This window comes from Chiloscyllium punctatum, chromosome 32, assembly GCF_047496795.1.
Source record: "Chiloscyllium punctatum isolate Juve2018m chromosome 32, sChiPun1.3, whole genome shotgun sequence".
Lineage (NCBI taxonomy): Eukaryota > Metazoa > Chordata > Chondrichthyes > Orectolobiformes > Hemiscylliidae > Chiloscyllium > Chiloscyllium punctatum.
The window spans coordinates 62054641-62076599 of record NC_092770.1 but is presented as its reverse complement, the minus strand read 5'-3'; the positions used below and the strand labels follow the sequence as shown (position 1 = coordinate 62076599).

The window sequence follows — 21959 nt, the reverse complement described above, 5'->3', positions numbered from 1 at the left end:
AGTCAGGGTGGTGAGTGGCTTGAAGGGGAACTTGCAGGTCATAGAGTCATAGAGATGTACAGCATGAAAACAGACCCTTCGGTCCAAGCCGACCAGATATCCCAACCCAATATAGTCCCACCTGTCAGCACCCGGCCCATATCCCTCCAAACCCTTCCTATTCATATACCCATCCAAATGCCTCTTAAATGTTGCAATTGTACCAGCCTCCACCACATCCTCTGGCAGCTCATTCCATACACGTACCAACCGCTGCTTGAAAAAGTTGCCCCTTCGGTCTCTTTTATATCTTTCCCCTCTCACCCTAAACCTATGGCCTCTAGTTCTGGACTTTCTGACCCCAGGGAAAAGACTGTCTATTTATCCTATTCATGCCCCTTATAATTTTGTAAACCTCTATAAGGTCACCCCTCAGCCTCTGATGCTCCAGGGAAAATAGCCCCAGCCTGTTCAGCCTCTCCCTGTAGCTCAGATCCTCCAAGCCTGGCAACATTCTTGTAAATCTTTTCTGAACCCTTTCAAGTTTTACAATGTTGTTCCAAAGTACTGCTGTCCTTGTCCTGCTAGATGGAAGTGGTCATCGTTTTGGAAGGTGCTGTCTAAGGATCTTTGGTGAATTTCTGCATGCATCTTGTAGAGAGTACACACTGCTGCTACTGAGTGCCAGTGGTGGGGGGATTCAGTATTTGGTGCTAATCAAGTGCGTTGCTTTATCCTGGATGGTGTCAAGCTTCTTAAGTGTTGTTGGAGCTGCACCCATTCAGGCAAGTGGGAATATTCCATCACACTCCTGACTTGTGCTTTGTAGATGGTGGATAGACTTTGGTGTGTCAGGAGGTGAGTTACCCACTGCAGTATCCAGAGTTTATGACCTGCTCTTGTAGCCACTGTGTTTATGTGGTGAGTACACTTGAGTTCCTGGTCAATGGTAACCCCATGGATGTTCACAGTGGGGGATTCAGTGATGGTAATACTGTTGAATGTAATGGGACGGTGGTTAGAGTGTCATTTATTGGCAATGGCTATTGTCTCGCACCAAAGTTACTTGCCCTGCTTGTCGGCCCAAGCCTGGATATTGTCCAGATCTCGTTGCGTTTGAGCACAGACTGCTTCAGTATCTGAGGAATCACAAATGGTGGTGAACACTGTGCACTCATCAGCTAACATCCTCATTTCAGACTTTATGACAAAGGGAAGGTCATTGATGAAGCAGCTAAAGATTGTTGGGCCTAAGACACTATCTGGAGGTACTCCTGCAGAGATGTCCTGGAGCTGAGATGACTGACCCTCCACAACAACCACCATCTTCCTTTGTGCCAGGTAGGACTCTATCCAGTGGACTGTTTTCCCCCTGATACCCATTGATTCCAGTTTTGCCAGAGCCCCTTGATGCCATACATGGTCAAACGTGGAGTTGATGTCAAGGGCTGTCACTCTCACATCACCTCTGAAATTCAGCTCTTTTGCCCATGTTTGAACCAAGGCTGTAATGAGATCAGGAGCTGAGTGACACTGGCGAAACCCAAACTAAGCGTATCTGAGCAGGTTGTTGCTGAGCAGATGCTGCTCGATAGCACTGTTGATGACCCCTTCCATCACTTTACTGATGATCAAGAGGAGACTGATCGGGCAGCAATTGATCGGGTTGGATTTGTCCTGCTTTTTGTGTACAGGATATACCTGGGCAGTTTTCCACATTGTCAGGTAGATGCCAATGTTGTAACTGTATTGGAATAGCTTAGCTAGGGGAGCAGCAGCAGCTTCTGGGGCACACACCTATAGCTGGAATGTTATCAGGGCTCGTTGCCTTTGTAGTATCCTGTGCCTCCAGCAGTTCCTTGATATCATGTGGAGTGAATAGAATTGACTGGAGACCGGTATCTGTGATGCTGGGGACCACCGGAGGAGCCAGAGATGGATCGCCCACTTGACATTTCTGACTGAAGCTTGTTACGAATGCACCTGATGTGCTGGGCTCCTCCATCATTGAGGATGGGATACTTGTGAAGCCCCTCCTCCAATGAGTTGCTGAATTGTCCACCACCATTCACAACTGGATGTGGAAGTACTGCAGAGCTTAGATCTGATTGGCTGTGGGATCACTTAGCTCTGTCTATCACTTGCTGTTTATGCCGTTTGACATGCAAGTAGTCCTGTTTGGTAGCTTCACCAGGTTGACACCTCATTTTTAGGTATGCCTAATACTCTCCATTGAACCAGGGTTGATCCCCTGGCTTGGTGGTAATGATTGAGTGAGGGATATGCCAGGCAATGAGGTTGCAGATTGTGCTGGAATAGAGTTCTGTTGCTGTTGATGGCCCACAGATCCTCATGGAGGTCCATTCCAGAGTTGCTAGATCAGTTCGAAGTCTGTCCTATTCAGCACGGTGATAGGGCTACACAATACTGTGGAGGTTATTCTCAATGTGGAGGTGGGACTTCGTCTCCACAAGGACAATTGACAATGGTTTCATGGTCATCAATCGACTCTTCATTCCAGATATACTTCTTTAAAATTCAAATTTCACCATCTGCCGTGGCGGGATTCGAACCCAGATACCCAGAACATTACTCTGGGTTTCTGGATTAATCGTCAAGCAATAATACCACTAGGCAATCACCTCCTTTAACTGCCAGATCAACTAAAACTGAACGTTGAAGGACCGGAGTTTAAACAGACAGTGTAGTTCAAGAGTTTTGATGCTAAAGAGGAGATAGCGAGTGCCAAAGGAGGAAGAACTTATTGTCTAGGTAGCCATATGGTTCCATTACTAACTCCTGTGCTTCAGGAAATCCAACGGTTTAGGAATTGCTAGACTTTCCATAATCTTCAATGAGGAAGACGACGAAAGTGCTGGTCAAGATGAACAACGTATCAAGTATCTTTCTGATATTGCAGACATCTTTATGCTAATCTTTTAGAACAGACAGACATAAAAACTTAGTACTGTGGTGATCTTGAACCCTACTACGAATACCATCCTTACAGTGGAAATTGGCTTCACGTCTTCTTGAGACAGAATGGTCAAGCTCTTTGCTTGGCTCATAGGTCAACATGAGTTTCCAGAAGTAGCTGTTCTTCAATCTTTGTCAAGTAAATTTGCATTGTCAGCAGGTACAGATGACAGCATGACACGATTGGTGGCATTTCTCCTCACCATTATGTTTGAACCCATGAGGGAAAATATTAAAAACAATTTAAATGTCTTGTAGTGTAATGTCAGGAAAGATTGTAGTTCAGATTTAGTGCTTCCAATTTCAGAATAAGGTGAATTAGTCAGAGCATAGCTTAGGTGTGTACAGTATTTCTTCACTTAATTAATAAGATGCAATGTTACTGAACTGCTTCAATCATGGAGATAAAAAGTATTCTATTATCATGATGATATGGTGACCCAAACCTCAAATGTCACAAGCCAGACAAGGAGGAGTGATGGAGTAGTTAGTTTTGTCCTTTCCATGATATTTTTTGTATAGCGACTGGACCAATAATCCAGATCCAGAGGTTAATATTCTGGGGAGGCAAATTTGAATTATATCATGGCAACCTATGAAATTTAAAATCAATAAAATCTCGAATTAAAAGCCAGCGTGATGGTGACCATACAGCAACTGTCAACTGCTATAAGAACCCATTTGGTTCACAAATGCTCTTTAGGAAAGGAAATCTGCTATCCTTACCTAGCCTCGCCTAAATGGAATCTCCAGAAGCACTGTCATGTGATTGATTCTTAACTGTTCTCTAAAATAGACCAGTTATTCAGTTGCATCAAAACGTTTTAAAGTCTAAAGAAAGAAATGAAACCAGGAGGATCAACTGGCATTGATGGAGGCACCAGAAAAATATCGGCAAACAGCCCTGTCGTCCTCCTTACAAACTACTTGGGGTTTCTACCAATAGAGGAAAGAATTGTCACATACTAGTTAAGCAACAGCCTGAAATAGTCAGACTCTGAAATACCACCTTACAGGCAACATTCCAAACAATCTGTGGATGAGTCACAGGCAGAACAAACTCACCAGAGGTGGCAGCACAATGGTATATAGTTAGAAAGATGTTGCCCAGCAAGTCTTCAAAATCAGCTCCAGACCTGATTAAATCTAACAGCATTAGGTCAACCAAGCAAACCTCCTGCTAATCATTCTCTATTTCTCCACAACCCTCCATCCAACACCAACCTCAGATAATGAACTAATACTCCTCCACATTGAACACCATCTAGAGGAAGCACTGAGGCCAGCAAGGGTGTAGAATGTACTCTGGCTGGAGGATATCAATCACCAAGAATGGTTTGGAATCACCATTACTGACTGAGCAGGCACAGCCCTACAGGACATAGCTGGTAGACTGCGTCCATGGTAGTGGTGAGGGAACCAAGAGTGAAAAATGTCTTTGACCTAATGGTTTCCAATCTACCTGTTGCAGATGCATCCTTTTATGACAGTATCTTTAGATGTATCTTTATGGATGCAAAGTTCCATTATTACATTTAGGAAACACTATTAGTTCTGTGAAATGAACCAATGTGCTAAATACGACTTGGAACAGATCTAGCAATTCAAAACTGAATATTCTTTATGCACTGTGGGCCACAAGTAAAGGTATTACATTCAAACAGCCCTCAGGACAGGTACAGTACAGGGTTAGAGACAGTAAAGGGGTCTCTACATGGTCCTCATCAAACACTCCCAGCACAAGTAGAACAAACAGTTTCTACCAAAATGCAGGAAAGTCTCACTTCACTGTCTTGACCGAGCATAAAGATCAAGGATTTTCCAACTAGATGCTTTCTGACCTGAGTTAGCTGATCACAGATAAGAAAGAAGCTAAGTAGAAGGAAGTAGAAGGAAGAAACAACAAGTGAAAGAAGCCTCTTATGTGAGCAATCTAGAGACACCCTGACAGTACATCTATACTAGGACACAGTATAAACCAGGAAATACTGGGGAATTGTAAGAAAGGTATGACATTAATCATCTGTGATTTTAATATGCATGCAGACTAGATGAAACAAATTGGCAAGTATAGCCTTGAGGAAGAGTTCATAGAATGCCGTAGAAATTATTTCTTGGAGCAGAACATTGGGGAATCAACTATTTTGGAGTTAGGTAAAAATAATGACTGCAGATGCTGGAAACCAGATTCTGGATTAGTGGTGCTGGAAGAGCACAGCAGTTCAGGCAGCATCAGAGCAGTAGTAAAATCAACGTTTCGGGCAAAAGCCCCTCACCAGGAATAAAGGAGTATTGTTTAATGAGATGGTATTAATGAACGACCTCATAGTAAAGTATTCAAATGGAATAGCGATCATAGCATTCTGGAATTTCAAATTCAGTTTGAGGACAAAAACCCTGAGTCTCACAACAGTGTTCTGGAGTGTTCTAGTGTTTCATAGGCATGAGGACAGGTCTGTTTCTATGGAGTGCGCAGAAAGATTAAAAGGTAGTTGATGAACAGTGGCAGACATTTAAGAACATATTCAATTCTTCGCAGTTAAAATATATTCCAGAGAAGCAAAAGTGTCCATTGCTAAGCATGATGTTAAAGACAACATAAAGCAAAAACTAAGGCATACCATATTGCAAAAGTCAGTGGCAGGTTGGAGGATTGGGAAACTTTTAAAAAGTACAAAGGGTTACTAAAAAAAATAGTAAAAAGAACAAAGGTTAATTGTAAAAGAAAACCAATGCAAAGTATCAAAATTGGATAGCAAAAGCTTCTAGAAGTATATTTCAAGGAAGAAAGCAGCTAGAGTGCAAGATGGTCCCTTAGAGGACAACACTGGGGAGTTAATAATGAGGAACATAAGAATGGCAGAGACACTAAATACAAATTTTACCTCAGTTTTCACAGTGGAGATCAGTGAAACCAGCCCAATAGTAACCAGTAATGCTGTGTTTTCAGAAGAAGAATTAAAACAATCACCATCAAGAGAGAAAAATTATTGAACAAGCTATTGGGATTAAAGATAGACAAGTCCTCAAGGTGTGATGGTCTGCATCCTAAGGTCTTAAGGAAGTGGCATCAGGGTCAGTGGATGCATTTGTTATAATATTTCAACATTCCCTGGATTCTGGAAACGTTCCAGTGGATTGGAAAAATGCTAATGCAATGCAATTATTTAAAAAGGGAAGGGAACCAAACATAGGAAACTATAGACCAATTAGCTTAATGTCCATCATTGGGAAATTGTTGGAATCCATCATTAAGGAAGCAGTAAATGGGATATGAGAAGTGCCAAAACATAATCCACCAGAGTCAGCATGATTTTAAGAAGGGTAGATCATGTTTGACTAATTTGCTAGAGCTCTGTCAAGATGCAATAAGCAAAGTGGATGATGGGTGTGCTACAGCTATAGTATATCTGAACTTCCAGAAGCATTTGATAAGGTGTTGCACAAAGATTCATACACTAGGTCAGATCACACAGTTTCAGGGTTAAAATAATAGCTAGGATAGAGGATTGGCTAACCAACAGAAAGCAGAGTTGGGATAAATGGACCTTATTCTGGTTGGCAAGCTGTAACTAGTCGGGTGTTACAGGGCTCAGTCCTTGGGTCCCAACTATTTAAATTTTTTAATAATGACTTGGATGCAGAGATAGAATGTATTATAGCCAAGTTCGCAGATAACACTAAAATAGATATGAAAATGAGTTGCATTAGGAAATAAAAAATATATCAATAGATATGGATAAGTTAGATGAATGAGCCAAAACTTGGCAGATAGAGTTTAATGTAGATAAGTGCAATGGTCTCTATTTTGGTCAAAAGAACATAGAAGCAACATATTGCCTAAATGGAGAGAAACGTCAAAATGTTTTGATGCAGAGAGATCTGGGTCATGTTGTGCATGAATTTTAAAAAAAGCTAGTATGCAGGTACACCAGGTAATACGGAGGAGAAATTGAATTTTGGCAGTTACTGCTTTAAAAACGAGCATGGTGGCTTGGTGGTTCGCACTGTTGCCTCACAGGGCCAGGGACCCGGGTTCGATTCCAGCCTCAGGCAACTGTCTGTGTGGTGTTTGCACATTCTCTCTGTGTCAGCATGAGTTTCCTCCAGGTGCTCTGGTTTCCTTCCACAATCCAAAGATGTGCAGGTTAGGTAAATTGGCCATGTTAAATAGTCCACAGTGTTCAGAGATGTTTGGGTTAGATGCATTAGTCAGGGGTAAATGTAGGGGAATGGGTCTGAGTGGGTTGCTTTTTGGAGGGTTGGTATGGACTTGTTGAGCCGAAGGGCCTGTTTCCACACTGTAGGGATTCTATTCTATGAAATGTAATATAAAAGTAGGGATGTGTTGCTGCAACTGGACAAGGCATTGGTGACATTGCATATTGGTGACACTGTATACAGATCTGGTCCCCTTACTCCAGGAAGGATGCAATTACATTGAGGCAGTTCAAAGAGGGTTCACTGGATTGATTTCACAGGTGAAAGGTAGTACTGGTCTTGACTCTCTGGTAGAATGGGAGGAGATTTAAACTGAAGTATATAAGATTTTAAAAGTGATTGACAAAGTAGATGTGGAGCAGGTGTTTAGGGCAATCGAGATCAGTTTTAGGATAAGGGGTTGCAGATTTGAGAGACAGAATGAGGAGGAATTACTTCTCTCAATGATTATCAATCTGTGGAATTCACTACCTGACAGCACAGTGAACGCCAGGACACGGAATAAATTTCATTTGTAACAGGTTAAAGGGTTATGGGGAGTGGGAAGGAATGTGAAGTTGAGGCCAAGATGAGATCAGTCATGATCATATTAAAATGCAGAGCAGGCTTGCGGGCTGAATGGCCTATTCCTGCTCTTAGTTCTTAGGTTCCTTATAATTCCTGGTTCAAACTCTAAGCTGTCTATCAAAGCAGATTCAGTCTAATTATTTAAAGGGACACATAGCCGCTTGTCCAGGCTTCAGATGCCCTGTAAAAGATGCTGCAGTGTTTTAATCTCTAACTTGCTGCAACTCGCTATACAAAAAATATCATAGAAAGGACAAAACTAACAAATGACCTGTGTAGTTCACTTCCCAGTTCTAGTAAGCTCTGACCCTTGACCAGAACAAACTGCTTTAATGATGTTGGTCGAAAGATAAATATTAGTTACTGGGAAGACAGGAAAATTTTCTCTGCTTTTTGAATTAGTGTCATATCTAAATTTGAGAGGCCAAGAGGGTAATTGTCCGTGCTGTATTACTTCCTTGGTACTAAACTGAGAGATCAATCAGTTTTGGAGTGGGAAGTAGCATTCATTTTTCAGTATAGAGATGTAGTTGCCCACTATTTTGGGCAAATCAAGTTCTTTTAAATAGAATTGAGCTGAATTCAAGCTCATTTTGAGATATTTATTAGAATCTTCAGCCACTGAAACAAGCAGAAGAACATTTCACTTGAAGAATGTTATTTCATGGACAAGTCAAGCTCAACCTCACCTGGACTGTGAAGCCTTCTCTTTCTTGTCGTCTTCTGTGAACTTCTGCAAATGCCATAGTCAATCCTTTCTCAATTCTCTGAGTGAAGTTGCAAAATCTCACATCAACATAACGAGGGACAAACTGAAGAACTGAAGAGGAGGGAGAGGGATTAGACAAGAAATTTCATGTCACTGGCTTATAATAACTGAAAGAATAATTCTATTTTGGTAAATGGTATTTTGAAATGTCACCAGATTGCATGATCCTGCCTGTATTTACAAGGCCCACTCCCTGGTTGAGTTTCTTTCTACCTTCTTTCAATGCAGTGCATTCCAAACTCCAATGCTTAATGTATCACAGTATAAAAAAAAGTTTTTCATCTCCCCAGCTCTCTGGCTAATTATCTTACCTCTGCTTACTGGCCTTCCTGGCTCAGGAAACACTTTATTAAAACCATTCATAATTCATAACAGCTCAGCTAAATCTCCTCTTGACTCCTCTACTCTAAGAAGCATAAATTTACTCCCTATTCTTTCACAGATTATAGACACTACTCACAAAGTAATACATCTTCCACACCTCTAACTATCCTCGAGGGGCTTACTGGATAGTTAGGAGGCAGTTAAGGGTCAACCATGTTGCTGAGGTCTGGAGTCACTTGTAGGTCAGATCAGGTGAAAACAGGTTTCTTTTCTCTAATAAATCAGAAGGACTTTAATGATTATTGATTTTAATGAGATTTTAATTACTATTCTAATACATCAATAACAGAATTTTAAAAAGTAATTGCCTGCTGGATTTGCACCAATCTCTGGATTACCTGGCCTGTGTCACACCACCATGCCACCATTTTACAGTCTCTCCAGATTAACTTAAGTCTGTCATTCTTGGTAGCATTCTAATAGACCTCTTTTGCACCCTTCTCCAATGCTATCACCCCATAAATTACTCAATGCCCTCTGAAAATATTGATCAAGAGTTATTTTCTAGAATGTTTTTTAAAAAAAGAGAAAGAAATGTAGTTCAGATAGTAACGAAGTGCTACAGTAAATAAACAGATGGCTCTGACAGTTAAGTGCAATTTGAAGAAGCAAGGATCGAATGGTGGTTTAAAATGAAAGAGATAAGGGAAGTGATGGATTTGGGAAAAGTTCAAAGATAAAGTAGAAGACATTATTGCTTATTGAGGAAAGAAGCAGAATATAAGTCATAGCTACAGTTTTCCTACAATCCAACCCCAAATGCAGCTTTCCTCACTATAAATGTTATGTTAAATTATTAATCAGCCAAGAGGAAAACAAAGAGTTAGGAACAAATAAAAGAAAGTTTAGAAAAAAAAAGTACAGAGAAGGAAACAGTACAAAATCACCAGGTTTGTAAGAGAGAGGCCATACCCTCCAGTTCAATGTGAATGATATCAAACTTATCAATTAAAATCTGTTTAATTTAAACTTTTTTTTCCCAGATGATTCCACAAAAGTCAACAGCAAACTGGCAAGTGGGCATTTCAGAACATCTTTCAACAGGAAATCATTCATTCAGTTAGACCTGTTATCATATGAAAAGTTTTTAAACTCTACTAACCACCCATTTTACTTAATTATTGTGTTAAATAATTAGTATCTAACACTAGTTTGCACTTCACCTTGCAATTATGGCTTAAGCAATCATGATAATTTAAAAAAGCAATTAGTTGGGGGGGTGGGTCGAAGAAGATGAAGAAATAAGAGAGTAAGCTAGCTAGTAATATAAAAGATGATTGCAATTTCTTTTAGATATTGAAAAGATAAGAAAGAGGCAAGTGTGGACATTGGATCACTGGAAAATGAGGTGGACAAGTAATAATGAGGAACAAAGAAATGGCAAAGGAACTGAATAAGTATTTTGCGTAAGCTTTCATAGTGGAAGACACCAGGAGCCCACTAGAACTTCAAGAGAGTCAGGGGACAGAGGTGAGTGGCCATCATCATGGAGGTGGTCCTTGGTAAGCTGAAAGGTCTGAATATGGATAAATTATCCAGACCAGATGAACTGCAGCTGTGAGCTCGGAAGGAGATCACTGAGAGAATAAAAGGAGACATTGCGGTGATCTTTCAGTAATCACGAGAGTCAGGTAGGGAGCCAGAGGATGGGAAAATGGCTAACGTAACACCCCTGTTTAAGAACGGAGGGAGGCAGAAGATAGGAAGCAATTGGCTGGTCAGCCTGACTTTGGTCATTTGCAAGATTTCAGATCCATTATTCAGGAAGAGATTGCGGAGTCCTTGGAAGAGCATGGTAAGATAGGCCTGAGTCAGCACGGCTTCGTCAAGGGGAGGTCATGCCCATGAAATGAGTTCGAATTTTTTGAGGAGGTAAAGAGTACATTAGACAAAGGAGAGCGAGTGGAAATTATCTGTTTGGATTTCCAGGAAGCCTTTGACAAGGTGCTACACAGGAGGCTGCTAAATAACAGGAGAGCCCAAGGTGTTGGGGCAAGGTATTACGTGGATTGGCTGACTGGCAGAATGCAGAGAATAGGGGTAAAGAGGTCTCTTTCAGGGTGGTGCCGGTGACTACTGGAGTTTTGCATGGGTCTGTGTTTGGACCACAACAATTAACAATCTGAATGAAGGAATGGAAGGCATTATTGCAAAATTTGCATTAGATACAAAGACAGGTGGAAGGATAAGTAGTGATGAGAAAGGAGGGAGGCTGTAAAAGGACATTTAGGAGAGTGGGCAAAAAAGTGTGAAATTATGAGATTATGCACTCTGGTGAGAAGAATAGAGGTGTAGACTACTTTGTAAACTGAGAAAGCTTTTGGAAATTTGAAGCACAAAAAGGACTTGGAAGTTCTAGTCCAGGATTCTATTCAGGTTGCCAGACAGGTTCAAGCAGTAGTTAGAAAGGCAATTGCAATGTTAGCATTCATTTCAAGAAAGCTAGAATATAACAGCTGAGATGTACAGCTGAGGATGTGCAATGCTCAGCTGAGATCATACTTGGAAAATTGCGAACAGTTTTGGGTCCCATTTCTCAGGAAGGCTTTGGTGGGGATCCAGAGAAAATTTACAAAAACGATCTTGGGGATGAACAGTTTGGCGTATGAGGAGCAGTTCAGGACTCTAGATCTATACTCAATGGATTTTAAAAGGGTGAGGGTTGATGACATTAAAACTTAGAGTACTAAGAGACTTCGATAGAGTGGACATTAAGAAGATTTTCCATCAATAGGGCATAATAGATTGTGGAGGCCAAGTCATAGCATGTATTTTAAGGCAGAGATAGACAGGTTCTTGATTAATAAGGGGATCAAGGGTTGCAGGAAGAAGGCAGGAGAGTAGGGTTGAGAAACATTAACTATGATCGAATGGAAGAACAGACTTGATGACCCAAATGGCCTAATTCTACTCCTATTATTTTATGGTGCAATATTAATAGTGGTGATCAACCTTTCCTCTCCCACTCAACTTGTGCAACCCTTATTGTCTCGCTTACAAGGCTGAAGTGACTAAGTCTTTCCAATCTCTCCCATAACTTCAGAATTTTCTTGTATAATGTTAATAGATAAAGGACCATAGAGTCATAGTCATAGAGATGTACAGCATGGAAACAGACCCTTTGGTCCAACACATCCATGCCGACCAGATATCCCAACCCAATCTAGTCCCACATGTCAGCACCTGGCCCATATCTCTCCAAACCCTTCCTATTCATATACCCATCCAAATGCCTCTTAAATGTTGCAATTGTACCAGCCTCCACCATTTCCTCTGGCAGCCTATTCCATACACGTACCAACCTCTGTGTGAAAAGGTTGCCCCTTAGGTCTCTTGTATATCTTTCCCTTCTCACCCGAAACCTATGCCCTCGAGTTCTGGACTCCCCGACCCCAGGGAAAAGACTTCGCCTATTTACCCTATCCATGCCCCTCATAATTTTGTAAACCTCTATAAAGTCACCCCTCAGCCTCCGACACTACAGGGCCTGTTCAGCCTCTTCCTATAGCTCAAATCCTCCAACCTGGACAACATTCTTGTAAATCTTTTCTGAACCCTTTCAAGTTTCACAACATCTTTCCGATAGGAAGGAGACCAGAATTGCATGCAATGTTCCATCAGTGGCCAAACCAATGTCCTGTACAGCCGCAACATGACTTCCCAACTCCTGTACTCAATACTCAGACCAATAAAGGAAAGCATACCAAACGCCTTCTTCACTATCCTATCTACCTGCGACTCCACTTTCAAGGAGCTATGAACCTGCATTCCAAGGTCTCTTTGTTCAGCAACACTCCCGAGGACCTTACCATTAAGTGTATAAGTCATGCTAAGATTTGCTTTCCCAAAATGCAGCACCTCGCATTTATCGGAATTAAACTCCATCTGCCACTTCTCAGCCCATTGGCCCATCTGGTCCAGATCCTGTTGTAATCTGAGGTAACCCTCTTCGCTGTCCACTACACCTCCAATTTTGGTGTCAGCTGCAAACTTACTAACTGTACCTCTTATGCTCGCATCCAAATCATTTATGTAAATGACTAAAAGTAGAGGACCCAGCACCGATCGTTGTGACACTCCACTGGTCACCGGCTTCCAGTTTAAAAAACTACCCTCCACCACCACCCTCTGTCTTCTACCTTTGAGCCAGTTCTGCATCCAAATAGCTAGTTCTCCCTGTATTCCATGAGATCTAACCTTGCTAATCAGTCTCCCATGGGGAACCTTGTCGAACGCCTTACTGAAGTCCATATAGGTCATATCTACCTCTCTGCCCTCATCGATCCTCTTTGTTACTTATTCAAAAAAAAACTCAATCTTTGTGAGACATAATTTTCCACGCACAAGCCATGTTGATTATCCCTAATCAGTCCTTGCTTTTCCAAATACATGTACATCCTGTCCCTCCGGATTCCCTCCAACAACTTGCCCACCTCCGATAGGAAATGAAATAAGTCAAAATCTTCTATGTTTGAGTATTCAGTTTTGCTCTTCTCCTCCTGTCAAAGTGCAATCTACATTTTCTTTACCAAAGATGTTATATACACAGAAGTATTTTCACTGGCATATTACCTGAACATATTTAGGATGTTCTTTAAAGAAAAAGTGCACTTTTTTCAAATATATTTTGCCTGAATAGCAAAGCATTGAAGCTCTCAAAAGCATACTAAAAACACTACTCGGTGCTCATTCTAAAAGAAGTCATAGGGCACCACAATATCAGGTCTCCTGGGCGGTTTCGGATGCCAGAACTTGAAAGGAGAAATACACACGAAAAATCATAGTTTGTCAGTCATGCAATAAAATCATAAAGTTCCAATAAAATGTATTGCTGGCATAACATTGCAGGATTTTCATTGCCTAGACTCTTCAAAGGATTTCAGTAAGCAGTAGCAACCATATACTCTTACAGAATATCTCTCATACCTAAGGCTTGCCTCAGAGCAGAAACAAATCTATGTTTACTCTTTCAGCTTACTCACACCATAAGTGTTCTGCATTTCAGTATCACACTTACTTTCATTACTTTCAGTAGAATTGAACATATTCTCATCTAGTGAAGGTAATTTGGCACCATGACCCTGACAACTCAATTGTTGCTTGAACACTATTCACTAAGAGATATACCTCAAATAATTTATGCTCAACAAAGCACCATTTCTTGCCAACGAGGCACAAAACTAAAAATATCACTACCTTGAAAAGAAATTTGACTCAGTTCAAGGATTATTCTGTGAATTACCAGTTTGCATTCATTATGCAAACAAATGCAGTTTTAGGTCTAATGAAAAAAATCTTTAATTGTGTCAATAGGATTTTGCTTAGACAGATGATAGAAATTATGTCTGGGAAGAGAGCACTAATACTTGTGCCCCTTATTCCATAAGCCATTACAAAATGCGTATATACCCAATTAAACAATCAAAATGACCAATTTGCTTGACTGTAATTCAGGAGAAAACAATTCATTAACAGGAAATAGGTATTTATTGTAAACACACTTAACTTTAACAAACAGCAGAGAAACAATTGGGTTACTAATCTAATGTACAACTTAAACTACATCCCTTTAAAAACTCCAAACTCTCACACACTCATTCACGATTAAGACAGACAGTTTAACAAAAATACTACAGATGGAAATATATAGACGGGGAAACAAAGATTTGCAGCTTGGGAGCCAGTTGTTGTAGTAGGGGGTATGTTCGCCAAGCTGGGAAGTTGATTTGCAGACATTGTCCCCGTCTAGGTCACATCTTCAGTGCTTTGGAACCTCATGTGAAGCTCTGCTGTAGCGTGCCTTCTGGAATTTATATTTGGTTCCATTCCTGCTGCTTCTGGTTGCTGGTTCCAGTTAATCGCTGTAGTGGCCAGGATACTGGGGCTAGGTCTATGTGCTTGTTGATGGAGTCAGTGGAGGAGTGCCATGCTTCCAGAAATTCTCTGGCTGTCCTCGGTTTTGCTTGTCCTATGATTGTTATGTTATCCCAGTCGAGTTTGTGGTCCTTGCCATGTGTGTGTGTGTGGCTATGAGGGACAGCTGATTGTGGCATTTAGTGGCTAGTTGGTGTTCATGGATGCGGATTGCTATTGTCTGTCAGTTTGTCATATATAGAGTTTCATGCAGTCTTTGTGTGGAATCTTGTAAATTATGTTTTTCTTGCACACGATAGGTATAGGATCTTTTGATCTGGTGAGCTGTTGTCTGAGCGTGGCTGTCAGTTTATGGTGCGTCATGATTCCCAGTGGTTGGAGACATCTGACTATCTGTTCAGAGACTTTTTAAATCTCATGTAGCGTGGCTAGTGAGTTATGTCATGGCATGTCCTCGCTGCGTTTTTTTTAATCTGTTAGGCAGCTGTAGAAGTAGTTGTGGGGATATCCATTCTTGGTGAATACTCTGCAGAAGTGTTCTTCTTCCCTTCGTAGGTCGGGAGTGCTGCAGTGTGATCTAACCCTTTTGGGCAGGGTCCTAATGCAGCTTCTCCTCTGTGTTCGGGTTGTAGTTCAGGATCTAGTCGGTGTGTTTGACTTTCCAGTACTCTTTTGCAGTGCATTCACTATTCTGTGTTCTTTCTACCATCACATCCAGGAATAGGAGTTGATTATTGGTTTCCTCCTCCCTCGTAAATTTGATCCCTGTGAGCATGGTGTGTGTTCTCAATTTCTGTTTTCTGAATGACAAGAAAAATGTCGTCCATGTATCTGGTCCAGAATTTGAGTTGGATGTGTGGGAGGGCTGTTTGTTTCAGTCTTTGCATCACTCCTTCTGCTAGGATCCCAGAGATGGGTGAGCCCATGGGTATTCCATTGATCTGTTCATATATTTTGTTGATGAATATGCAGTGTGTCATCAAGCACAGGTCTAGTAGTGTGAGCATGCAGTCCTTGTTGCTAGGTTCCCGTTGTGTTGTCTGTTCTGCCTGTTCAGGAGGTTGGCTATTGTCTCTCTGGCTAGAGTTTTGTCAATTGAAGTGAACAGTGCCAGTACATCAAGAAATACCATTGCTTCATCCTTGTTTCTGTTCTTGATGTTGTCCAGAAATTCCTGTGATGATTTTATGGAGTGTTTGGATCCACTGACAAGATGTTTTAGTTTCTGTTGAAGTGTTTTTTGCCAGTTTATGCGGTGAAATTCTAGGCAGTGCCACAACGGGGCTAAGTGGTATGTCTGGTTTGTGTACTTTGGGTATCCGTAAAGTTTTGAGCTGTCGTTGCTTTCTGGTTTCATCTGGCTTCAACCAATTCTGGTTATTAGTCTGTTTTTTGTAGGTTCTGTAGTGTGGTGTTTACTGTGGCGTGGGGTCACACTCCCTCTATAGGTAGGTGCCGGTATTTGCAAGTAATTTCTCTGCTTTTGGAATATATTCAGCCTTGTCCATGATAACTGCCATTTTGCCCTTGTCGGCTAGTACAGTTATGTTCTTGCCATTTTTGAGCATTTTTAGGGCTTCTCTCTCTCTTTGGTGTTGAGGTTGCTCATTTGCCTTTTCTTTGTTAGTAAGGGTACAATGGTTTGTTTGACAGCTTGCTGTGTCTCTTCAGTTAGTCCGTTAGTTCTGAGTGTTATATTTTAGTGCAGCTAGGAAATCTGTTGTTTTTGCATCCCTGTGGTTGTAGTTGAGTCCCTTGGCTAATATGGTTTTCTTCTGTGTCTGTAAGCTGTCTGTTGGAGAGGTTTCTTACCCAGGTGTCTGTTGTATTGTCTTCTCTGCTGTTGGTTAGCTTAGACATTTTGTTTTGTAGAGCCATTCTCTTTCTGTATGTGGTTCTGTTCTGTCCTATGGTGATGGCCTGTTCAATTGTCCGTGTTCAAAAGGGCTATCTCACACTGCAGCACTCCCGACCTACGGAGGAAAGAACACCACCACGACAGAGTATTCACCAATAATGGATATCCCCACCTAACAGACAAACAATGTGGTGAGGACATACCATGACCTAACTTACTAATCATGCTACCTTACATAAATGTGGTCTTGGAACTGAGAGCCAAACTTCTCCAACTACTGGGATTCATGATACCCTAAAAATCAACAGCCATGCTCAGATAACAACTCACCAGAACAAAAGACCCTATACCCGTTATGTGTAAGATAAACATAATTTACAAGATTCCATGCAAGGACTGCACGAAACACTATACAGGTAAACTGGCAGGCAACTAGCAATCCGCATCCATGAACACCAACTAGCCACTAATCGCCACGACCAGCTGTCCCTAATAGCCACACACACACACAGATGACAAGGACCACAGATTCAACTGGGACAAGACAAAGATCATAGAACAAGCAAAACAGAGGAAAGCCAGAGAATTTCTGGAAGCATGGCACTCATCCACAGACTCCATCAACAAGCACATAGACCTAGACCCAGTATCCTGGCCACTACAGTGAATAACGAACCAGCAACCAGTAGCAGCAGGAACTGAACTAAATAAATTCCAGAAGTCACAGTACAGCAGCGCTTCACGGGAGGCTCAATAGCACTGAAGATGTCACCTAGTCAAGGGATGAAACGTCTGCCAATAAACTTCCCAGCTCAGCGACCATAACCACAACTACAACAGAGGAAACAAAATTCTGAAAATCAAAAATCTAGATTCCAAAAAAGTGTGTTAAATGGTGTGTCACAATTTTGTTCTGATTTTAACAATGATAACACACTGTAGTTTGTAAAGCAACAGTCATTCTTCACTTCAATAGTTGATTCAGTTGACTCAAAATAACCCCTCATTGCTTCAAAAACTAACACTAACTTGCATAGCTAAAAATGTGTACTTGATTTTCCCAAGTTGCAAAACTCCCCTGGTATTCAGCTATACAGCAGTATCAGACTTCCATTCCAGTTTGTAATCCAAAAATGAAATATACATGGTTCCTTATAATAGAAGGCATTAATAATGAACATTCGATTACACCACTGAGCTGATCATGGTCAGTTATTATGGTAATGTTGTGTCAAACTGACCAACAACATCATGTCTCATTAATCCAATTGATTACTTTTTGAGGAGTTTGCTAATAAATTGGAAAGGGACAGTGCCTCAGATTCTGTAGCCAGTAGCAAAGAAACAGCACTTTCACCTCGTTGACAACAACCTAGAAAGTTTACAATACATTTTTGTGTCCTATTCTTATTGGATCCCCAGTGATGCCCACCATATGGCATGTCAGCAGGATAAGAAATGACAAAATTCTTCAACCAATCTTATTGAGGAATCTACACTGAAAAGACAAATCTAAACCGAAAAGACAAATCTAAACCAAGACATAACAATTAGCTTTTGATTGTGTACAGAAAACTAAATAGAAATGGAATTGAAAGAGAGATGGATGAGACAGTCAAGATTAAAAACAATAAGGTATGAAACATTTGCTTATATTAAAATGTTTGAGTCAACCTTCAAAGATTTGAAAGGTTATTTCAAATATGGAGTCGACATATAGTTTATAATGTGTAATAGCTGGTTTTGATAGTTGCAATCTTGATGTGAAAAGAAAGATAACACCAGCAATTCAAATTAAATCAGTATTTAAATTAATTTAATCATGCAAAAAGAATACTTTGAACCACAATCATTAAAATTTAAAAATATTCCAAGTTCACTTGCTCAACGTCCAACACAGGGTTCAAAAGTAGCCTTGGCAATGGTGTTATTGTCAAGGATCTGGCTCAGGATTAGATTTCGTATTTTCATTTACAGAATCCTCTCTCCACAATGAGTTATCTTGATCCACAAGCAACAAATCTGAAAGCAAGCTGATGACAGTTTCTCTATCAACAGTCTCCTATAACTTCAAAACCACAAAATAGCAAGCAGGATACCATTCTTTATGAAGTTTTTTTTCTGTCAACCAATCACTTATTCCATTTGAAATGAACATGACTCCTGATTAGCTTGTTGAGACATGTCAAAAAGTTAAACTACAGATGTTAGATCCTATCATATAACTCTAAATTGCATGTTACTTCTTCATAGCTTCCTCTTGATCTTGTTGGCTACTAAAAAATTGAGTTATTTGCACAGGCCACCAGAGTACCTATTCCAACAACATGAATTATGCAGATTATTGCATCCTCATCCTTCCAACCATCTTCATGGACAGATATAAATTTCCTGCAGGAAACTGTATGAAGTCAGAAAATTACCATAGGATTTAATTTTATTCTATCAGCCATGAAGATTAGTACCACTGTGGATTTGTCCTCTTGCCTACAGTTTTCATGAGAACCATTTTCAAACTTGTTGACTCCACAACTCTTTTGCTGGGAATGTCAGGATATAATGATCAGTTCATCCAGGTTGTCAATGCGATAATAGGTACTCAATGTTTTGCTGCCGTCTGACGATAAATTGTTGGAAATTGGTACATTTTGCAACAAAGTCTTTTGATAGTTTCTGAGTTGATCTCCTCAGCATTGAATGTATTCATTCCCAATACCAACATACCAAGGAACTGTTTTTCTGAATTTTTTGTTGGAATAAGACATGCTTTGCTCCATTTAAGTGTACACATATGTGCTACATTTCTGGTGTAACCATTCTGACAATCTGAGGGGACCGATTCTAATACATATTTGTTAAGATCAGGACAGTCCCTGATCTCATGATATTTGGTCTTGGGCATCTTCTTCAGGGTAGATTCTTCCTCTTTTCATTTTCTCACCAGTTCTTCCACCAACTCAGAATTCCTTTGAAGCAGTTAATATGATGTTGGCTGATGATAATACTGGATAAGTCACAACCCAGAATGAAACTTGATTCGCTGGATCATATATTTATCTTTGTAATTGGTTAATCACTAAAACATATTGCCAGGAGGCTACAGCTATCCATTAACAACAGAGCATAAGTTTATCACAGAAAAAGGCGAGACATATATGCTACCATTAGAAAGATCTAAACACAAACATTCAAATAAAATTTCAACCTATTTCCAAATACTATCTATTACAATTCAATTTCAGAAATATCACTTCTATATCAGCTGTTCAAATGCTTACTTTCCCTTGGAAAGTTGAGAACATTTCTTTTACGATTTCTTTCTGAATTTGCCGTCATGAACCTTTCACAATTTTGATCGCCAAAATCATCATCTTGAAGAATACTATCAAACCCTTCTTCCTTCGAAGCTTTACAGATTAAAAAACAACACTGGCCTTATAGCACTGAGGCAGGCCATTCCTTCTTTCAAAACAGCCCACCTCCACAGCCTGTAGCTGCATCTAGGTCTGAACCCTTTCCGCAGAACACCTACACGGTCAGCTGGTCTGACATTTACAGGCACCAGCTTAGCAATGAAAATCACATCTCTGGATGAGGTATTTGCCTGGGTGGAAGATAGATACATGAAGCTCAGAATTTTCCCAACTCATATTCCCCACTTCAAAGATGCAAACCTGGCTCAGAGAGGTACAGAAAGAATGCAAGCAGACATAAAAATGCATAATTAATAAAGTGAACAGTGAATATCTGATTGAAGTGATAGTGTATGCAAGTAGCACCTTTCCTTGCCTTGTTCTTGAGTGTGTAAATGGCAGCAATCAAGCAGATGGTTAATTGACAATCCTCCATGATATGGAAGCGCTGCTAAAGGTGGTGATCAGGAAGTCCCACCAAATATGCTGATTATATTCTCACAGACTGCCATGCATGTTGACAAGAATGATAACAGGATCCACCCCCAACAACGTCAGAAAGTGGACAAAATCCTCAGACAATTATTTAGCAATGAGAGAGGGATAGGGGAGGGGGGAGAAGCAACTGAGGCTCAGTCTCCATGCCAACTGATGAATGAGACTCAAAAGGCTCCATAACAGCTGACAAATAATCCCCAGAAGAAAAGTCTCAACGAGGTTTATGATTTAAATGGAGGATGGACTGCTGGTTTTCCAAGTTTCCTTCTCCGAGATGTGTGTTCAAAATTTATCTTTAGACAATAGCTTCCAAGCTGCACGGTGGCTCAGTGGTTAGCAGTGCTGCCTCAGGTGACTGTCTGTTTGCATATTCTCCCCATGTCTGCATGGGTTTGCTCTGGTTTCCTCCCACAGTCCAAAGATGTGCAGGTCAGGTGAATTGGCCATGCTAAATTGCCCATAGTGTTTGGTGCATTAGTCAGAGGGAAATGGGTCTGCATGGGTTACTCTTCAGAGGGTCGGTGTGGACCTTTTGGGCTGAAGGGCCCGTTTCCACACTGTAGGGAATCTAATTTAATCTAATAATTGGCAGGGAGAAGAACAACATTGCTGGTCACCTCTCATTTCTCCTTCCTTAAAGGCTTGATTCCTCCAATAATAGGTTCACCTGCTCCTCCCCTTAACTCTAATTATAGATTCTGTCTCCAAAGCAGTAAGATCAGGTGAGAAGGAGCCTACAGCTGGAGGATTTGAAGCAGCTAGTATGGGAGGGACAGAGATTGGTGGAGTTATAGAGTCACAGAGTCATAGAGATGTACAGCACAGAAACACACCCTTCAGTCCAACCCGTCCATGCTGAGCATTACCCCTGCCTCTTTCACGCTGGTTGCTTCTCCATTCACAACCCAACTATCAGTTCCTGCTCTCACTGGCTTTAGAGCTGTGATAAGTGTTTAAACCCCAAAAGTAATATCGGGACAGATATTTAAAATAAAAATGGAAATTTCAAATTTCTGAGAACTGAAAGTCAGAAATCTGCCAAGTGAAGAAAACTTCTCATTCCTGTGCTCAAGGAACCAATTCCTTAGTCTCACCTGGAACATCATCCTTTACAGATGATGTTAAAAATCACACACCACCAGGTTATAGCCCAATAGGTTTATTTGAAAGTACAAACTTTCGGAGTGCTGCTCCTTTGTCAGGTAGCTAGCAGAGCAGATACATAAGAGACAGAATTTATAAGTAAAAGATTAAGAGATATCAGGGCTGTGGCTTGAAAGAAATTCAGGAATTTATATATTAATTAATCGAAACCTGCATGTTATTCTAAGTGAGCAAAGACTTAACAGCCATCCAGGTTTGCCTCATACATCACATCAGTTGTATGATACTTTGATCTTTTACTTATAAATTCTGTGTA

General features: G+C 40.7%; 1 protein-coding gene across 4 annotated transcripts in view; it reads right to left on the bottom strand.

Moving 5' to 3' along the window:
• The window catches only part of LOC140458223 (UPF0606 protein KIAA1549), a 263349-nt gene that overhangs the window by 105729 nt on the left and 135661 nt on the right, over positions 1-21959 (bottom strand). For all 4 annotated transcript variants that reach the window (XR_011953457.1, XR_011953458.1, XM_072552494.1 and 1 more), the window contains exon 5: positions 8433-8563. Coding sequence is in view for 2 of the 4 variants with exons in the window: in XM_072552494.1 (XP_072408595.1) it covers positions 8433-8563 (131 nt within the window). In the remaining 2 variants the exon portion in view is untranslated. The remainder of the gene's footprint in view (positions 1-8432; positions 8564-21959) is intronic.